Source organism: Rhagoletis zephyria, unplaced genomic scaffold, assembly GCF_001687245.7.
Source record: "Rhagoletis zephyria isolate East Lansing unplaced genomic scaffold, Rhagoletis_zephyria_1.1 Rzeph_scaffold_00915, whole genome shotgun sequence".
In the NCBI taxonomy this organism is placed as follows: Eukaryota; Metazoa; Arthropoda; class Insecta; order Diptera; family Tephritidae; genus Rhagoletis; species Rhagoletis zephyria.
Window position 1 is genome coordinate 108,137 of NW_016157999.1, and position 18,718 is coordinate 126,854.

Here is an 18,718-nt window from a genome sequence, read left to right on the forward strand (position 1 = left end):
AAAATTAATTTATAAGGTTGTAGTTTGAAACTATCTTAAACAGGGCTGCCATTTATTAAATACAATGTATATAATAGGTTAAGTTAATTATAACAATATGAATATCATATATGGGCAAATCTAAAAAACAGGTAACCTTTGTGTTATTTAGCTTTATCTTCACTGTTGTAAACTATATGAAGCTGGTTGCTTTTGGATATAATTCATTGGCGTATACTTGAAGCCTCAAAAAAAAAATTGCTGCATAACTTTTGAATTATAGGTATTTAAATTAAAAAAATAATGAAAACAAGTGAATTTTTTATGTAATTTTTAAAAGGGGAACAATTATTTATGTCAAATTAGCTTCGATAAACATCGAAAGAGCTTTTAAGATTACGATTATTTTTAATAAAAGTTTCGGCTATTCTATGGGCTTCAGTTCAATTTTTTTTAATTGGCTTTTAAATTTCGCAAAACTATTTTTTACCACAGCTATTTCATTCTTGGAATAATTTTCCGACTTCAGTTCTTGTTATGGGCCGCATCTATCTTTGCATTCATTGAAGAAATATTGCAGCATTCGGAAACTCGTAAAATTTCTACGCGAACTATGAACTTGACACACTGCGGATATTTATTAAAGCTAGAATATCTTCGTGTTTTAAGCATTTTTAAGTGCACACGCGGTAGCAAATAAATATCTGATATTTGAGTGTTTAAGCCGTTTGTATTTTATATACTGAAAATATTGAATGTCAAAAGTGTTTTATGCAATGCCTAATGTTTTTGATGTAATCAATTCGCGAATATTAGAGCCTACTCTGTATTAAAAAAATTCTTAGGATCTTATTGCCTTAAAAACTGAGTATTCAAAAACTTCTTACGATTTTATTGCCTTAAAAACTTATTTCATATTTTTACTAGAACTTACCGTCAAGCAGAGATTTTTTTTCTAAATGTACTGACAACTATGTATTTTCTCCTCTGTAACTCTTCAAACTTTTCAATTCAACCCATCTTTAGCTATAACAATTGTCCAATTTAATATAATTAAAAAAATTAACACACGATTTAGAGCAGTTCTTTACCACTTCGGCTTGTATTAAACACATCTAAAAACCAAATAATCAATTATCAACTTGGTACTTTGACAGCGCGGTGCGAACGAATGAAAACAAAGAGGGATTAAAAAATAACGAAATCTAGTCAAGAATTATATTCTCTTCACCCTATATTCAGTTAAAAGAGAAAAATGTGCGTTTTTAAAATTCGACTTTTGGCCGCCTAAATCGGCCAAATACTCCTCTGTGCAATGGTGCGAGCAACGGTGCGATAGATACAGCCCTACATAGCCTTATCTTTGACATTGAAAAATCTTTGCACTACAAAGAATATCTGTCTTCTTGGACATTGAAGGTGCTTTCAATAATATGAGTCCGGATGCAGTCACTTACCGCTCCAGGAACTTGGACTTTGCAACACGCTGATCGGGTCATAAACTCAGAACTAGGAGACGCCTGCGTCAAAAAGTACACGGCAAGGGGTACCCCCCAGGGAGGTGTACTCTCACTTCTACTATGGAACATTGCCGTTGACAGTTTGTTGAAAGAAATAGAAAGTAGCCTACGCCGATGATATTGCCATTCCGGCTACAGGTAAACATTTAGCAACCCTGACTAATCTCATTCAAGGTATACTAAACAATCTCTCGCAATGGTGCCGAAACCGTGGTTTGGGAGTAAATTCCACAAAATCAGAACATGCACTATTCACAAGGAAACACATCTTTCCATCTCTCGGAAATGTCACTTTAAAAGGTGCCACACAACAGAGAGCTGATCAGGTTAAATATCTAGGTCTAATTCTGGATAGGAAACTAAATTGGGGACCTAGCATTGATGAAAGGGTTCGCAAAGCCACAACTGCCGTATACGCCTGCACCAGGGCTATCGGTAAAAACTATGGTCTGGAGCCCAAAATTGGGTTAGTAGTTTGGTGGGTTTCTCTCAATAAAAAGGTTAACTCTAAGAAAATGGACAAGGTTCAGCGACTGGCTTCTCTACTGATAACAGGAGCCATAAAAACAACAGCTACAAAAGCGCTCAACACGCTGCTAGCATTTCTCTCGACGGATCTATACGCAAAAAAGGTGGCATGTAGTACCGCCATTTGGCTCAACGCGACCAATAAATGATACTACTACTGATAACAGGAGCCATAAAAACAACAGCCACAAAAGCGCTCAACACGCTGCGAGCATTTCTCTCGACGGATCTATACGCAAAAAAGGTGGCATGTAGTACCGCCATTTGGCTCAACGCGACCAATAAATGATACTACTACTGATAACAGGAGCCATAAAAACAACAGCCACAAAAGCGCTCAACACGCTGCGAGCATTTCTCTCGACGGATCTATACGCAAAAAAGGTGGCATGTAGTACCGCCATTTGGCTCAACGCGACCAATAAATGAACGCATCCACATATCGGTCACTGCAAAATTCTAAACAACCTTACTCAGTTTCCTACAACCGATTAAATTCCATCCACCCGCACTTCCAGCGCATGTTTACGACCCTTCCATGTCTACACTGACGGATCGAAGCTCGAAAAAAGAGTAGGTGGTGGGGTCTATTCGGAACAGATAGGCATATCATTAAGCTTCCGCCTCCCTGATTACTGCAGTGTTTTTCAGGTGGAACTGATGGCTATCTCAAAGACCGCATCACTGGTCCAGTGTGATACGATTCCTAGTCATGATATCTACATCTTCAGCGACAGCCAGGCGGCAGTAAAATCTCTGGGAAATATGTCGCTGACTTCAAAATTAGTTGCTCAATGCCGCGGATCTCTCAACGAGATGGCTGAGACGTTCAGCACGCACGTTGTCTGGGTACCTGGCAATTGCGACATTCAGGGAAACTGCAACGCTGACGAGCTCGCGCGTCATGGAACGACATTGCCTGATACAGACATAAGGGATACTCTCGGAATCCCTCTTCAGACATACAAATATCTACTGAATAAAAAATTCGTAGAAGTTGCAAATGAAAGATGGCGAATGGAACCGACCTGTAACATTGCCGAAACCCTCTGGCCCGCCACGCACATCCAACGCACTAAGTCTCTACTTAATCTAGGGAGGCAGGACATTCGCATAGTGACTGGAGTTCTCACCGGACATTGTCTGATCGGATTACACGCAGCTGGGCTGGGCGCATCCTGGAACGACTACGGCAGAAGTTGCATGGATGTAGACGAAGAGGAAACCATCCCACATGTTCTATGTCATTGCCCCGCTCTGTCAAAACGGAGAGCAAAAGCTCTCGGGAGCTATTTTTTTGACGATCTCGATGACCTCAAAGAGGTGGACGTCAGAAGCCTTTGCACTTTCTTGCTAAGCACCAAGTGGTTTACAGGGGACGGGGATAATTAAAAAACCCTCATGCGGTATCACAAATAGCGTGAATAAAGAAAAAAAAATGACCCTGAGTCTAAGTGAGTCCTACTTCTGGACTGCCGTCCTACCTAACCTAACGGTGCAAACAATGGAGCGGACAATGATAGAAACAATGGGTGGAACACGGTACGAGCAATGACCGGAAGTCGAGATGTTGACACGGCGATCCTACAACGGGGAGTGCGTCGATAATTAAGTGTGCTGCACGTAGAAAATGGCGGGTTTGGTAGACGTGCTCATGACGAAGCAGGAACCGGTGCTCTACGCCCACATACGGAGTAGAATCAGGTGATTATGCTTGTCAGGACGGCCGAGTTGTAAGAGTATATAGTATACCTGCACATACAAATAAGATACAATACTCGCTAGAGTATTTTTTTTAATTTTGTACGTTTCAAAAAATAAATAAACATTCAAAGTCTAAGCAAATACATTTTCAGCACAAAATCGTTTAATGTTCAAATATAGAACTTGACATCCAATGCAACTACATATCGACTGCGGAGTGGAAGATCGAGCTATTTCAAAATTTTATTGAAAAACACCTTATTTTATTTGGTTAAAGAACGCCCTATCTCAGAATTCTGTTCAAAAACGACCTATCTCACTTCAAAATGTATTGAAAATGTGCTCAGATAGGGCGTTTTTGAACCGAATTCTGAAATAGGGCGTTCTTGAAAAGTTTTTTGAGATAGGGCGTTTTCAAACTGGTTGTCGAGATAGGTCGATCGATCTTCTTTGTGATTGCATATTAAAACCACACTAGTTTAACAAATATCTAAAATACAAATCGTTTTATCTGCACAATCATATATAAATGGTTTTTTTATTAATAAGTTGAGAATTTCTGGAGTTCGAAATATTTTAAACCTAGGTTCTTGAATTGTTCACTTGAAAAGTTCGTTTTCACTTTTACACAGTGTTAATTTGTTTATATGATCAACGATTGGATTTTGCGCTCTTCTATGAAAATTTTTCATTTAAACCCCGGCATTGGCAATTACTTGTACTGTGACTGCTGCGTAAGGCCAACCCAAAAGGGCTATATATCATATACCACCATAAGCAAGCATCTTGTGTACAACCTTCAAATATTTCGAGTGTCTCTTTTAAGTCGCAGTACTTTCAACTGGCATACATATGTACACACATATGTGTGCAGTATGTAGATACATATGTATATATGTGCTTGTAAATGTGTGTGGAATTTTTAAAAGCAAGTAGTAAATTGTTCGTAATTATTTTAATTAATAGCCAAGTATTGAAATGCGTACTCGGACTCAAATTTGAATTTGGAAATGTAGAAATTTTTTTGATTGGTATTGAGTTTCCTAACAATCATATCGGCAAACGAGTTTTGAATTTTATCACCATGTGAGTTATTATTTGAATAAGGTTTGTTAGCAAAACCTTGCGTGAGTATGTGAATCAGTCGCTTACGGTGGGTGTTACGTAGAATGTCGAATGCGCGCGCCCAACGCGATCGAAACATCGCAACGAATCGCCGCGTCTCGGTGTGGATCGCCAACGTCGTTGTGAAGTGTGCTGTACCGTCCGTTGACCACTCGGTCGTAACATTGAGCTAAATTGTTAGAAGTACTAAGTAGAAGAAAAGAAGTAGAAAACAAATAAAATGTTGACATTTGGAAAGCTTTGATGTGCAATGTATAATGATCACTTTTTGCATAAACTACTCTTACTACAGTTATTATTTTAACCCTTCTCAGGCAGTACTTCTTAACGAGTGGTTAAGGTTATAATAGGTACCTAAAAAATGGGTAATAGAGAGCGAAAATTGGAACATATTGGATCGTAAGTGTCTTCTACTTCCTGCCCAAATAGCCCGGACTTATTCTCTGGGTAAAAATGGATAAAGTGTCAACGTGCATATCAGCTGTTCTGTGTTTACATATATTTTCAATCCCTATATGCTTATTTATTACTACAATCAAATTTGTGAAACCAAAATTCAATTCAAGTGTCAAAACCAAAGACCACGTGAATAAGCTTCCTGCGGGAAATTGAATTAGTTAGTTACTTTATTTTCAATGATAACTAATTTAAATTCTCACTCATTTATTTAACATGGCGATGTCCTAGGAAGCAGTCAATTGCATTTTCCTGCATGTATTTTATACTACTTTAAAATGCATTTGGCTTAGACAACTTCAAAGTCAGTATGTTTCGTTTGAATACGCTTTCGTTCTGAACTTCATAGATGCTTTTTCATATTTAAGAGACACAAAAAAAGAAATTATTATCATTTTCACATGTTGCCTCCGTTGGACTCGAACCCGGACGTTCTGGAAGCTAACAAGTAACACCAAACATTTCTGCACACTCAGTTACAGCCAGACATATAAATGTGCTTTCAAATGTTCAGTTTGAATTGTGTGCAAGCAGCAAGTCGACTGTCCGAATCTGCATTTAATTTCAACTACTTCAACCCTCTAACCGTTATGACCGTCTGTAGACGGTCATTGCTTTTTTGCTAATAAATGTTACTAAAAGTAGATAACAATATTAAAAAACATAACAACGGGTTTTAATGGTTATGTGCTTTGTGAATTCAAACTAATATGCTCCTTGTGTTTTATATTTTGAGTGCATGGGTCAGTTAAAGTTGTGAGTCAGTGTTAAAGGTGAAATAAATTACTGTGATAAATAGACATTTTGTAGTTCCGGTATTTATTCAGTAATTATTTTTCTAAAGACTTGAAAATTTTTTTAGTAAGTAGGAAACATTATTTATTTTCATAATTCAGTACTTTATTATGAACTGAACAAAAATTATATATATATTTACAGTGTTTTCTGATGACCGTCTGTAGACGGTCGAAACGATTAACGCCAAAATTGACATATTCAAGTGCATTTCATAGTAGTATATTTTTGGAAGTTGCTTTTTGGTTTCTATATAGAGGAGTGTGTTTACTATGCGTTATTCAATTCAAAATTATCATATGGTATCAGCTGTTGGGGAGGCGCCCCTTACACAAAATTCAAGCTCTACTGACCTTGCAGAAATGCGTTGTTAGGAAATTATGTGACGCGAATCGTGTGCATCCCTCCAGAGAACTCTTTAGAAATCTGAAAATTCTTCCAGTGAGGGACCTATATTATTTCAAAGTTTTAAAAAATTTTTTACATTAGATGCGGGTACCTACATAGTGTCAAATCGGACAACTATTATCTGAGGAAAAAGTCATACCCTCTTGTTCCTGTCCCGTCTTCGCGAACTACTCATTCCTGCAGATTTTATACAATAGTATCTCGTAAATTATTTAATGCGCTACCTGCCAGTATACGCGACATAAGAATTCTTCAAAATTTTTTGAAAAACGTGAAATCCTTCCTTCTGAACCTTTCATACAATGAAGTCGAAGTTTTGCTACGGACCATTACCTAAATTTTGTTGCTTTTAAACCTCCGTTTGATGTTCATCTTTCGGCTCGTACTTGTGTATGTCAATAATTTTTTCGATTTTATTAATATTAATATTAATAAATATTTTTTTTTTATTCTTCTGCTTTATATTGTAATTTTAACCATTTTATTTTATTTTTCTTAACGCCACCCCGCTGTATTTATAACTTTACTAGAGATGGTATTTAATACTATGTTAATTTTAATATACAAAATGCCTTATCTTTTCTTATATCTGAATTAATGTCGTTATGTAATTAGAACTATTTGTTTGAATTACATTTATTAACAACTGTAACTTATGTATGTAGATGTAAGCCAAAATGTTCAATAAATGAAATGAATGTTTTGGTGAAGTCCAAGACCTTGCCTTAGACCCAGTGTGCATCCACAGGCCTCAGGCATCCCCTACTAAGGAGTATTTGCAATGGTGGGTGCGGTTTGCATCTGCTTTGTACCTCCTTTGTTACTTTTCCCACCGTATGAAATCTCGTTGGTGCCAAAGCTTTAATCGAGGCGAAGGTTGTGGATCAAATTGGCATTTTTTTTAGAAACTGTAGTCCTGTTTTAGGGGTGTTGAAGGTGAAGTTTAGCCTTTGTATTTATAACGCTTCCTTCGAGTGGTAGAAAAGGGGGTCTCCCGCCCATCAAAAGAACCGCTGTAACAGATAAAGCTTAAGAGCTTGATATATCGCCCAGTATGCGAAGCATTTCGTTCGAGAAGAGGCCTTGAATAACTGTGGCCAGCCACGGGTTATATAATCATATGACCACTAATTGGGTCCTAGCAACAGAGGATGCAAAAACCCAAACGACTTGACGGTTTGAGATATTGAGTAAGTACAGCCCGATCACCTCATCAGTGGGGTGTATTTTTGTCTCCTTTCATATAAGGAACTTCAAATGTTTTTCTGTTTTGGCCGATACCAAACAGCTTCGTCAACTGCCTCTTTTTCTTAGCGAAGTTGTTATAGGAAGTGTAGACAGGTCCTCCTTCTATTGCTCATTCTATAGTGTTCGTTCGCGCCATTGCTTTTACTCTCACCCAAGGAAGCCGAGTCGGAGTTTATTTTCAACGTAGCGTCAGGCTCATACAGTTATTTCTCTACGTGCCCCGGCTTATGCGCTATATAAAAAGGACGGGATAATGAGGCATTGGTAGAACGTGATTTTTGTACGTCGTGAGGTGCCTCTGCTTTTCATCTGCATGCCCTTCCCAAAATTTCGACAAATATGGATAACTTGGGAAAAAATCTATGTAAACATTGCAAAAAATTAATAACCATATATGTATGTATATATTACATGAAATACTAAATTTTGTGTTAGGCGCCTAATAAAAACTTGTTTACGAACATTCACACTAAATAAGACAGTAATATCCCTCCTCTAGTTTTATATTTGGTCTTTTGAATTATATTTATTTTTATTTTTTTCGTTTATACATATTTTTGATCAAATATTAGAAGAAATAAAACATTTTTCTTGTATTACATACAAATGTATGTCCGAATTTTTGTATACCTTAAACCGTTTTACACCTACGCAGTTTTTACACCTAGCGTACGTATTTTCACAGGTAAATTGAAACTGAGTTTCCCTAATTACCAACATCTAAAATTATGGGTGATTTAAAATCATTATTTAAAAAAAACGGTTAGAGGGTTAAAATGAATTTGGTTTACACAACTTAAAGGCAGTATTTTGAATACGCTTGCGTTCTTGACTTCACAGATGCTTTTTCATACTTCCAAGACACAAATTGTTTTTTTGAACGAAAAGAGTATAAAAATTCGAAACATTTACTCATTGCATTTGTTTTAAAGAAGTATTTCAATTACTTGATTTAAAAAAATCACTTGTTTCCGTCAGGGCTATTTCTTAAATTCTGGGCACGAAATGTGGTTTTTTGCGTTCCCGTACGCATTGTTCCATTTTTGAAGGCAAATTTTTCGCTTACTCTCTAATCACCGGATCCGGTCCGGGATGTACGGGAAAGAACCTAATACTTATTTTAAAAACAATAGGGTAGGGCATTACACCCTGAAAAGCTTATTAGCCTAATAAAGTCGGTGCCACAAGTCAGCGTATTTGGAACAGGTGTAACAATTTTTAGCTGGAAAAAAATTTACATTTGTTTTTTATATTATTTGATAACTCCAATTAACAGTTACTATTTGTCCTGCTTTTCTAGACTATCACTCTATGAAGACTAATTTTTGTGCATCCGAAAGCGTTTTTATTTCTGAAAGAGATAAAAAAAACAACATTTTCTCACTACCTTATTGTTAGTAATTGTAACTAATTAAACTGGTATTGTAAATCAAACCCAAATAAAGAATTTTAGTCGAAGAAATACGGAAATCGTGAAATTTCCTATGTCGATTAAGTTTAAAATAAAAAATATTTAGAGAACTGATGCCACTATTCTCCACTACTTTTGCTTTGATAAGAGAGTTTTTATCCATCTTAAGCTGTTGTTGTAGTGGCTACTAAGCCTAGTGGGTTAGTCTTTCAATCGTGGTCAAGCTCAAATAATGATAGGCCTAGGAAAAGTTCTGTTGCAACGAGGTCGGACGAGAGGAGAAGGGGTGGTACTTGAGTGGGTGGTTAGTCGTATGCAGGGAATCTTCACTTGCGGGACATACCTTGGGTACGTCGGCATCGAGTCCGGATGAGAAAGAGTTTACTCTGCTTCAGATTGTAACTGCGCCAAATTTCGGTGGGTCTCCCGAGGTATCCGATGCTCTTCCCCTGGTGGTTCACACCGGCTGTTAGTGCTTTCGTTGACATTTCTTACATCCTTTGATTACAGTTTTGCTACACAAAAACAAAACCAAAATACTTTTTCTTCATTTTCCTTTCATTTACAACCTTTTACTTTCATTCTTATTTTACTTTGGCCAGCCAATTAACAATAAATCCGAAATGGCGTATTAAATATGATAAAATATGAATTCCACTTCGACAAATAATCGAAAGAAACTAGTGAAGAAACTGATTGGAATGAGTGGAACGTGAGTTTTCAAGTAGTTTTCAGCGAAAACTGGTTTTCGTTTGACAGATTTTACATGAACGAAATACAAGTTTTAGGTCGAAAACTAGTTTTAGCAACGAAAACATGTTTTCAATGTCGGTCTGGTATTACTTTGCGGTAAAGAAGCAAGCTACATAGTTGAGAGAGAAGGCGTTTATTTTCGAACACAGGCCATCAATGACATTACAGGACGCCAATATCGTGTAATCAAAAGTAATAAAAAAATTCAAAAGAAGCGGGTGTTTTAGGAAACTATGCGATTGAGATCAACTTGTCAAATTGCGTTAAATTACAGGACTTGATTTACCGAGTAGAGACCAGTAATTTTTTCTGCTGCTTATTTTGGGAATGGCTTTTCTCTTAGCTGATTTTTCCATTGTTCTAACCTTACTTTATACTCTCCTTCCAAATTAATAGCGTATTTTTCTAAGCAAAATTCCTATCGTTTTTTCGAATTTTTTTCAAAAATGTTTAATGACTCTTTCGGTGATCTTTCTCGGAGATCGAGCAAAACATTATCCAATAGCGGTATTTCGCCCGATCCGTAGCCATATCGGTAACTAACGTGGCAATGCAAGCGCTTTTCTACGCACTTTGCTGCGTTTATGATTTTTCGGACGCAACGTCAAACGGATAGTGTGTAACTTGACGCATAAGCATCGTTGACGGTGATGGTGACGGTGACGGCGACGCATTCGATGGTATGTACTTTCACTTTTAGCCATTTCTTGTACGTCATTTTATATGGAGTTTTTGAGAGCTGCATACTGGCTTTTAAGGTAGAAAATGCAAATATCTTAAAAAAGGCAAAAAAGCAACATCAAATCAGTGTTGCCGCGCCCGAAAAATAAAGTTTAACAAAAACTTTGACAAAGTTTAACAAATCCCGTTAAAATTAAGCAACTTATTTATCTGGTCTTATTAAAACGAAAAATGCCTGGAGTTACTGTATGTTTCTTCCTGAGCTTGGTAAATTGGTTATAGAAATAAAAAGTAAGCAGGTCAGTAAGTAAAGGCTCTCTAAGGCTGAGTTTTGTCGTCAAAAGTAAGGATGTTATAGTCTAAGGGCCAATTTCAAATGAATATTTAAACGGCACTTAAGTTTAATTGTGGATTGTTGTTTAAATGCCATTTAGCTTTCGTTGGGTTTCAGATCAACTTCGTTTAAATATGCTCAACAGTTGGCAGCACTGCTACTTATTCCTTGAAATTGTTGTTGCATTTGCATGTTTGTTTACATTTTCTGCTGAACAGCTGATTGTTTTGGGTGGGATTTGGTGGGATTGATTAAACAACCTACCAATCAATCGTGGTTGTTTGGTATAAACACTGGGTTAAATATCTCATATTTAAATAGCAAAATTGGCCATTTAAGTGCAGACTAAATGTATGATCTGAAAAGGAATAGTGGAAGTTAATCAACAATATCTACTTAAGTAGGCCGTCTGAAATCGGACCTAACAGTTGCTAAATTTGAAAACTATTACACATTCTTTCAGGCTTTCAACACATACTCCTATACTTAATAGTTATCTGCCCCTTCGCTAGTTTTTTGAATACATGCAAAAAACGAGTTAGGCATCATGTTATCCAAAATATACGTGTTGATCTTGTCACGCAAATGAAGGGACCTAAAGTTCTAGGTGCCTCCGAATGGCAAATGGTTTTTATGAGAAGCGATTTCATGGCAGAAGTACCCTCGGAGGTTTGAAAATGCGACGACCGCAGATCAGGAATTGCGTAGAGCAACATTTGCTGGAACTTCATGTGGGATCTGGATGACAGTCTTACTAAAATAAATTTGAAAAATTTATTGAAATACTAACTATTCTGACTATGAATTTTTGAGGAAAGTTATTATTTTTGACTTTTTTAATAAAAATATTTAACAAAACGAAGAAAAGTTTAATATCTTAACAGGCAGGAAAAACTTAAGCAATTTTGCTTAAATTTAAGCAAATCGGCAACGCTGCATCAAATGTGTATATATGGATTCAGGGAAAGCTAAATCGTGGTATTCTTAATCGAAAATACTCTATCTCTTAGCAGAAAAAAAGGCAATTTCCATAAAATCCGTTCCCTGGTCGTTAGACAATTTATGGCTAATGTGCGCATTTTAGCAGAAGTGAACATTCTGCTATATTTCGAGGTAATTCTGATTAAACCGTTACTTATTAATTTATTTTAGCCGTTAAGAACGGTAGTGAACAACAAAAACCATATAAATCTAAGTTACAATCTTTGTGCAAAGCTTCAAAAGAAATCAACAATCTCTCGTAAAAATTTCTATATTTGAGTAGCATTTTTGTAGCCCATTCAATTTTACTATAACAAAGTGCAAGTTTAAAGCCTATCGGAATTACCATTGATTTTTGGGAATTTGTTTGTTAAAGATGTCGCCCGCTTCTGCACACAAAAAGCCGTCGAAAATGCTTCGTATGAAAGAAAATAACTGACATCGTCAACAAAAAAAATCCAAAACTCAACAGTAAGTCCTAGTTACTTTACTCAAAATATTACTAAAAAATCTTATTAAAAAGGCCGATATTTTTCAAATGTTGCACAAAGATTCAATCTTGGATTTATAGGGTTTTTGTTAAAGAATATGCTATATTTTTATAAACAAATAATTAAAGCTAGTTAGCTAGGTCCACTCTTGTTTAGTATTTTCGTTAACGATGTGTTCTCTGTATGCCTGTATATGAATGTTCATGCGTACGCCGACGATGTCCAACTATACTTGTCGAGTCGTATTGGTCTAATTGAAGACATGTGCTTCAAAATTAATTTTGATCTGTCCGCCATTTCTGTATGGGCACGTGACAACTGCTTACTTTTTAATGACTAAATCGTATGTTTTACCGATAAGTAGTAATGATGTGCATGTCGAGGATATTCCGAAGCTTTGGATTGGTACCACTGCTCTGTTGTTAACTGATAAAATTAATAATCTGGGCTTTGTTGTTAATTCCAGATTAACCGACCACATTAATAAAGTGGTAAGCGGCGTTTTTGCTGCCTTACGTAGCCTGAAAATGTCTGCACCATTTACCCCATTGGAAACGAGACGTAAACTAGCCTTTCAGCTTATCGTACCCCAGATAACATATTCCGGACTAGTTTACAGTAAACTTGACTCAGCGTATGCACAAAAAATCGAGGTAACATTTAGTAACGTCACACGCTACGTCTATGGTATTAGAAAGTACGATCACATCACTCCATGGAGAAATAAACCTCTGGGTTGCGATATCTTCGACTATCTTGAGGCGAGAAACTGCATGTTTGTATTCAAGTTGCTCAAATTATAAAGTGGTACATTTAAAAAAGACATCTGCAACGACACACATCGATTTTAACTAGCCGACAGCCATCAATTATCTATGGGTGCATTCCAAAACGGCAAAATACAAAGTATCAGTCTTTTATTTCTAAACCGTACTAGAAGAAAAAGCCTAACTTGCGCAACATAGTAGAAAACTAGCATCTAACCGTGGTTGTTTAGCATTACAATCTACTGACGTTTAGAAATAAAAGGGATTGCTTCTTTGTATTTGGTCGTTTTGAAATACGCTCTTTCTTAACCCGACGAACTATCCTAACTTTGTAGTAACAAACTATCCTAAATCAGACACAAAAGGGCGCGCCTGAGTTAGGTTAAGTTCTGTTCGCTATCGGCATACGGTTGCATTTTTGTCAATAATAATTTGAATCAAGTTCGTTAAATTGAAAAATGTACAACCTTGGTGCGATTTACTAATGAAAGAAGTATGTAATTATTTGTTTACTCAATTAATTTAATTAACTTCAATGATTTGGAAGGTACTCCCATGAAAAAGCTGTATTCGTAATCGGAACGCAGTCGACTCCACTGTTGATATGGGAAATCCTCCAGTAACTACAACAAAGAATTTCAAGCTTATGTTGAAGAACGTCAGAATAAGAAGAAATATACGTATATGTCCTATTTTATTTTCCACTTGAAATAATAATAAAAAAATTATTATGTTTCGTGCACGCCAGCTGGCAGTGAAGCTTGCAAATTTCTGCCAATCCTGTTCGCGCTACACTTTGTAAGTTTCTCTCTTTGAGAGAGTAAGATACTTTATTCTCTAAATTTTGTTACCGGCTAATTCTTGCTGGCTTTTTCAAACGAACACAACTGTAGTTTTTTTGACAGCGCTGAGTTAGTATGTATTTACAAAGTTAGAATAGTTCATCGAGTTAAGATAGTCTTTCGCACATCGTTCAAGATAGGATTGATTGACGGTTATTGACCAGTTGAGATAAATCAGCCCGGGCTTGAATGTTGGACTTTCCAATTTAGCGTACGAAGTACCGTCGTTTCATTTGACATACATTTAAAATTTTTTTAAGCGATCAATATTTTTTCTCTTTTTTATCATCTGAGATCCCGTTACTGCTGTTAAAATATTTGGGCCGCAGTGTTCGACAAAGTACAGTTAGTATTTCTACTTCTTAATACTTCTAATAACTGAACTGATAAACCACGAAATAATTTTTTGCAATGTGTAATAAAATAGATCGTGTTGCTGCAGGTATAATTCAATATCACATTGAACTGTTTTCAGTCCCTTGTTTTCTTAATAAATAATCTAATAAAATGTTTGTCTTTACTTTCTTCTAGATCCCAAACTATGCGTTGGTTTACTAAATTCAAGCGAAGACGATGAAATGCAAATAACGGGTTATAAGCGATCGCGCCTGCGTATGCTGCTATGTTGGATTTGTATATGCCTTACCGGTGGCCTATTGCGGCTAATAATGCACTGGTGGCGGCATTGGTACTTAATTTCTACGCATGTCAAGTGCCCATTAGATATAGCTGAGAAAGTTTTAATACAAGAGAATTATCAAAACAAACATAAAATATATTATGTGAAGACTATACAGGAATTAAATGCCTCCGTACTAAAGTAAGTTTCTGAAGACAGGTTTGTATGTTCATGATAGTATTTTTAACCTTTTCCAGAGAAACTATGCAGCAGCGGGAACATTTGCTTCCATCGCTAACGGCCAAAGATGGAAGTGCTAGGAACAAGAATACGCTCTCAATGCAAACACAGCGAGATAATGTGGAAATAAATGAAAACAGTTTGCATATAAGTTTACATTTCTCCTCAGCACAATTCAAATGTACGTAAAATTTTAACCATGTAAACATTAAACTATATATTAAACCACCGGTCCTATGTAAAGTAAGAATCATGCATTTGTCTAACCTGGAAGTTGTTTACTGTGTCGATCGCAGGTCGTGTCACGGGCAACAGGAAAAAACAGCACATTTCCCACTATGAAAACCTTACTAGGGCTAGTCTTTTCTTCCCAGGTTCACCGCACCCAGAAGCATATGACCTAAGTAGTATACAACCAACGACCCCACGACGTTCCTTAACGTTACGTGGATCTACGAAGACCTGGACCCGGTGCTTACACTTTTGCTAACTGTTTGATCGACCTTCACTTCCAATTTGTGGTGTGCGTCTTGATGTTGTTATACCTACAGCTTTACGCCGGCTCCGAACTGCAAATGGATTCTATGAGAAACTTTTTCATGGTAGAAATACACCAGTAGGCTTGCCATTGCCTGTCGAGGGGCGACCACAGTTAGAAAATTTTTTTATTAATTAATTTACCGCCCTGATCAGAGATCGAATCAGGGTCCCACGGAGTGGTAGTACGCACCTCTAACTACTCAGCCACAGCGGCCGCCTACCTGCTTCCTCCTGCCTGCCCTGGTAACCTCTTTACTGGCGGCCTTTCAAACTTTTTTTCAATGTTTAATCTGCAAGACTATGGGCTCATGTCGCTTGTCGGAAGCACCTGGGTCAAAAACAACGAGACGTCTCCCACAGGGACTAAAACGGTGGTCGGCGGATTATCTGAGGGGTCGACATTCGTCAGTAATCTTCAGAGACAGAAACAGTAAACCAAGAAAAATTAAACAGGGGGTTCCAAGGGTGGTGTAGGATACACCACTATTATTTAATTATATTTCAAAGCTCGCTCAACCACCAGAGGTAGTCAGAATTGTCTCTTATGCTGACGATTGCTCGATAATGGCGTCTGGGAATGGAATTTATGACCTTTGCTCGAAAGTAAACGGTAACGCAACTGCATACAGACCTCATACCTTTGCAGAATAAACGACCAAACCAATGTATGGTATGCGGAGAGTCGCCATATGACTCACGGCACCTCTGCGCATACCCCCAAACTCCCAACTAACAAACGCCCCTGCCCCTATGAACAGACCCTGCAGAAGTCGTGCACTTCCTGGGCCTTCCCTTAGATGAAACAGATGTTGTTGTAGCTGCAGTCAAATTCCCCAAAGAGTTCTTGGGGAGTGATGCTGGAGTAACAGTCCTCGGTCAGATATATGCACATACATAAATCTGGGTCGTTCCGGTTATGTAGACCCGACTATCTAGGGAACCTTAATGGATGGGTCGACCAGAGCGGGGTTTAGTAGCCGCTACAACAACAAAAACGACGAGACGTTGGTGGGAACATACCAGGCAATTGGCCGGCCGGTTCTGAATTATGCTGCACCAGTTGTTCGCCAGGACTACAGACTTGCCAAAACGCCGCGCTCCGGACAACGACAGGATCGCTTCTGATGCGCCTGAACAACATTTGCATAGCAAGCCCCAAATGCTCTCAGTAAGAGACCATAACATCATGCTCATCCATTAGTTCCCTGTCGACATACCTAATGTTATTCCCGCTTGTGTGCATTAATTCTATTATTCATTCTCCGACCAATCTGCTTATACATTCTCCCAGTTATCTTGGGTTGGAGTTTCCTGCTACGTACAACATTTTTTTTATGGAGTAGGGAAAACCCGCTGTTTAAAACTGGTATTATACCCAAAATACCGAACAATGACAACCCTTTTAACTTGACTTACATATAAAGTATAACAAATATTAGTTTGAAAACACTAAAAACCATGATACAAAAAAGAAGGTAGTTTCAATAAACAACTTTTGACGGATAATACAATTTTTTGAAGTTTCATAAATTGTGAGTATCTTCAACGGCCTTGCCACTTTGATAATATAAAAACAATAAATCCGAGTATTTTCTTTCCCACATTTATACCAATTTAATAATATTTCAAATCAAATATCATTATCAGTGCTTGGTAATTTTTTTACTTACGTGGTTCGCACCTTTTTTTATTAAAAATATATAAAATGTGTAATTTCAAAGGAGACTTCATTGAAATTGTTATTTTTATTTTATAATAAAAATCACGAGAGCATTATGTTGTTATTTTTTCATTTTCTTATTTTGAATGCAATCTTGCGATTTAAAAATCAAATTCTAAAGAATGCTCTTTCCAAATAAATCTTCAAATCAAATCAAATAATCGCCAATTCCATGTGAATAAATTGTTCTCATTAACATGCAAAACAAAAACAAATTGGGAAAAATTATTTTTGCTTTGCTTTATAATTTTTGGGAATATTTGTTCACATGAAATTCGTGATTTGTGATGAAATTCGTGAAAATTTACTTTTTAAATTCTCTCAGATTTTGCAAAAAATTAGGCTTTGTGGTTAGCGTATCACCATTAGCTTCAACAAATTTCGAATTTAAAATTTCCAATGTATGCAAAAAACTTGAATTCGGCTTGCGCATAGCGCCCCTCCTATAAGCAATTAGCATACGTATAATTTTGATTCATCCGTTCTGAAGTCTACTTTCGTCGACCCCATTTTGGAGATTATGCATTAATTTTCAGATTCATCATATTCGACATCTTTGAGTGGACTGATGAAATCTTCTGCTTAAAAAAAAAAATATTACTGCTCGTGATCAGGTAGCATGAATGTAATGGAATGTCATAATTTTATTAAAAGTCAAATGGTTAACAACAACAACGAATGTCATTAAATGAAACTACCTCAAAAAAAAAAATTTACTGCTCGTGATCAGGTAGCATGAATTTAATGAAATGTCATAATTTTATTAAAAGTCAAATGGTTAACAACAACAACAAATGTCATTAAATGAAACTACCTTCTTTTTTGTATCATGATAAAAACTATCTGTGCTTAATTTTGTATTATGTGCTCCACAAATGTAGTATACTATAAATTATATTTTCCGTTTTATTACTTTGCAGATAGCAATAGTGTACGAGTTTTCAATTGTAAGCAATTGCGTTACGCCTGGGACAATCAAACTCAATCATTTAATAAAATAAAGGGACTTGATGAAAACGTTTCGAGTGCATATTTTCATCAGCAGAAGGGCTTACCAGCTCTGGAACAAATATCTCGCCGCTTAGCCTATGGACCAAACGAAATAACTATTCCTTATAAAGACCTAAAAACTCTACTTGTATTGGAAATGTTGAATCCTTTCTATGTTTTTCAAATATTTTCCGTATTATTATGGTTCACCTATGATTATTATTACTATGCCTGTGTAATACTGCTCATGTCTATGTTTGGGATAGGGATGTCAATTATTCAAACTAAAAAGGTTTGTAAATTGCTGGTTAAGTTAAGTGACTGTTTGACCAGTTTCGACTAGTTTTCTTTTGTTTATTTAAGGTTTATATTTTTTTTTTATAAAAGTCGTAATACATTCCATAGCAGCGCCACATAAATCCACATTTCAAACTCGGTACGAAAATTACGAAAATTCGACAAACTAACAATTACAGCCAAAAATTTTAAATTTGTAGGTGAGTAGTTTTATAGCCCATTAAGTTTCAGTTGGTTGCTGTGCAATTTTAAAAAAATTCTGAATAAAAAATTTTAAATTTTTGGTTGT

General features: G+C 36.5%; 1 protein-coding gene across 3 annotated transcripts in view; it reads left to right on the plus strand.

Annotated features, from left to right (window-relative positions):
* Window positions 1–18,718, plus strand: part of anne (polyamine-transporting ATPase anne boleyn) — a 133,930-nt gene that overhangs the window by 89,522 nt on the left and 25,690 nt on the right. For all 3 annotated transcript variants that reach the window (XM_017614876.1, XM_017614874.1, XM_017614875.1), the window contains exons 2-4: window positions 14,555–14,843; window positions 14,900–15,063; window positions 18,063–18,424. In XM_017614876.1, coding sequence (XP_017470365.1) covers window positions 14,602–14,843; window positions 14,900–15,063; window positions 18,063–18,424 — 768 coding nt within the window. In that variant the 5' untranslated portion in view covers window positions 14,555–14,601. The remainder of the gene's footprint in view (window positions 1–14,554; window positions 14,844–14,899; window positions 15,064–18,062; window positions 18,425–18,718) is intronic.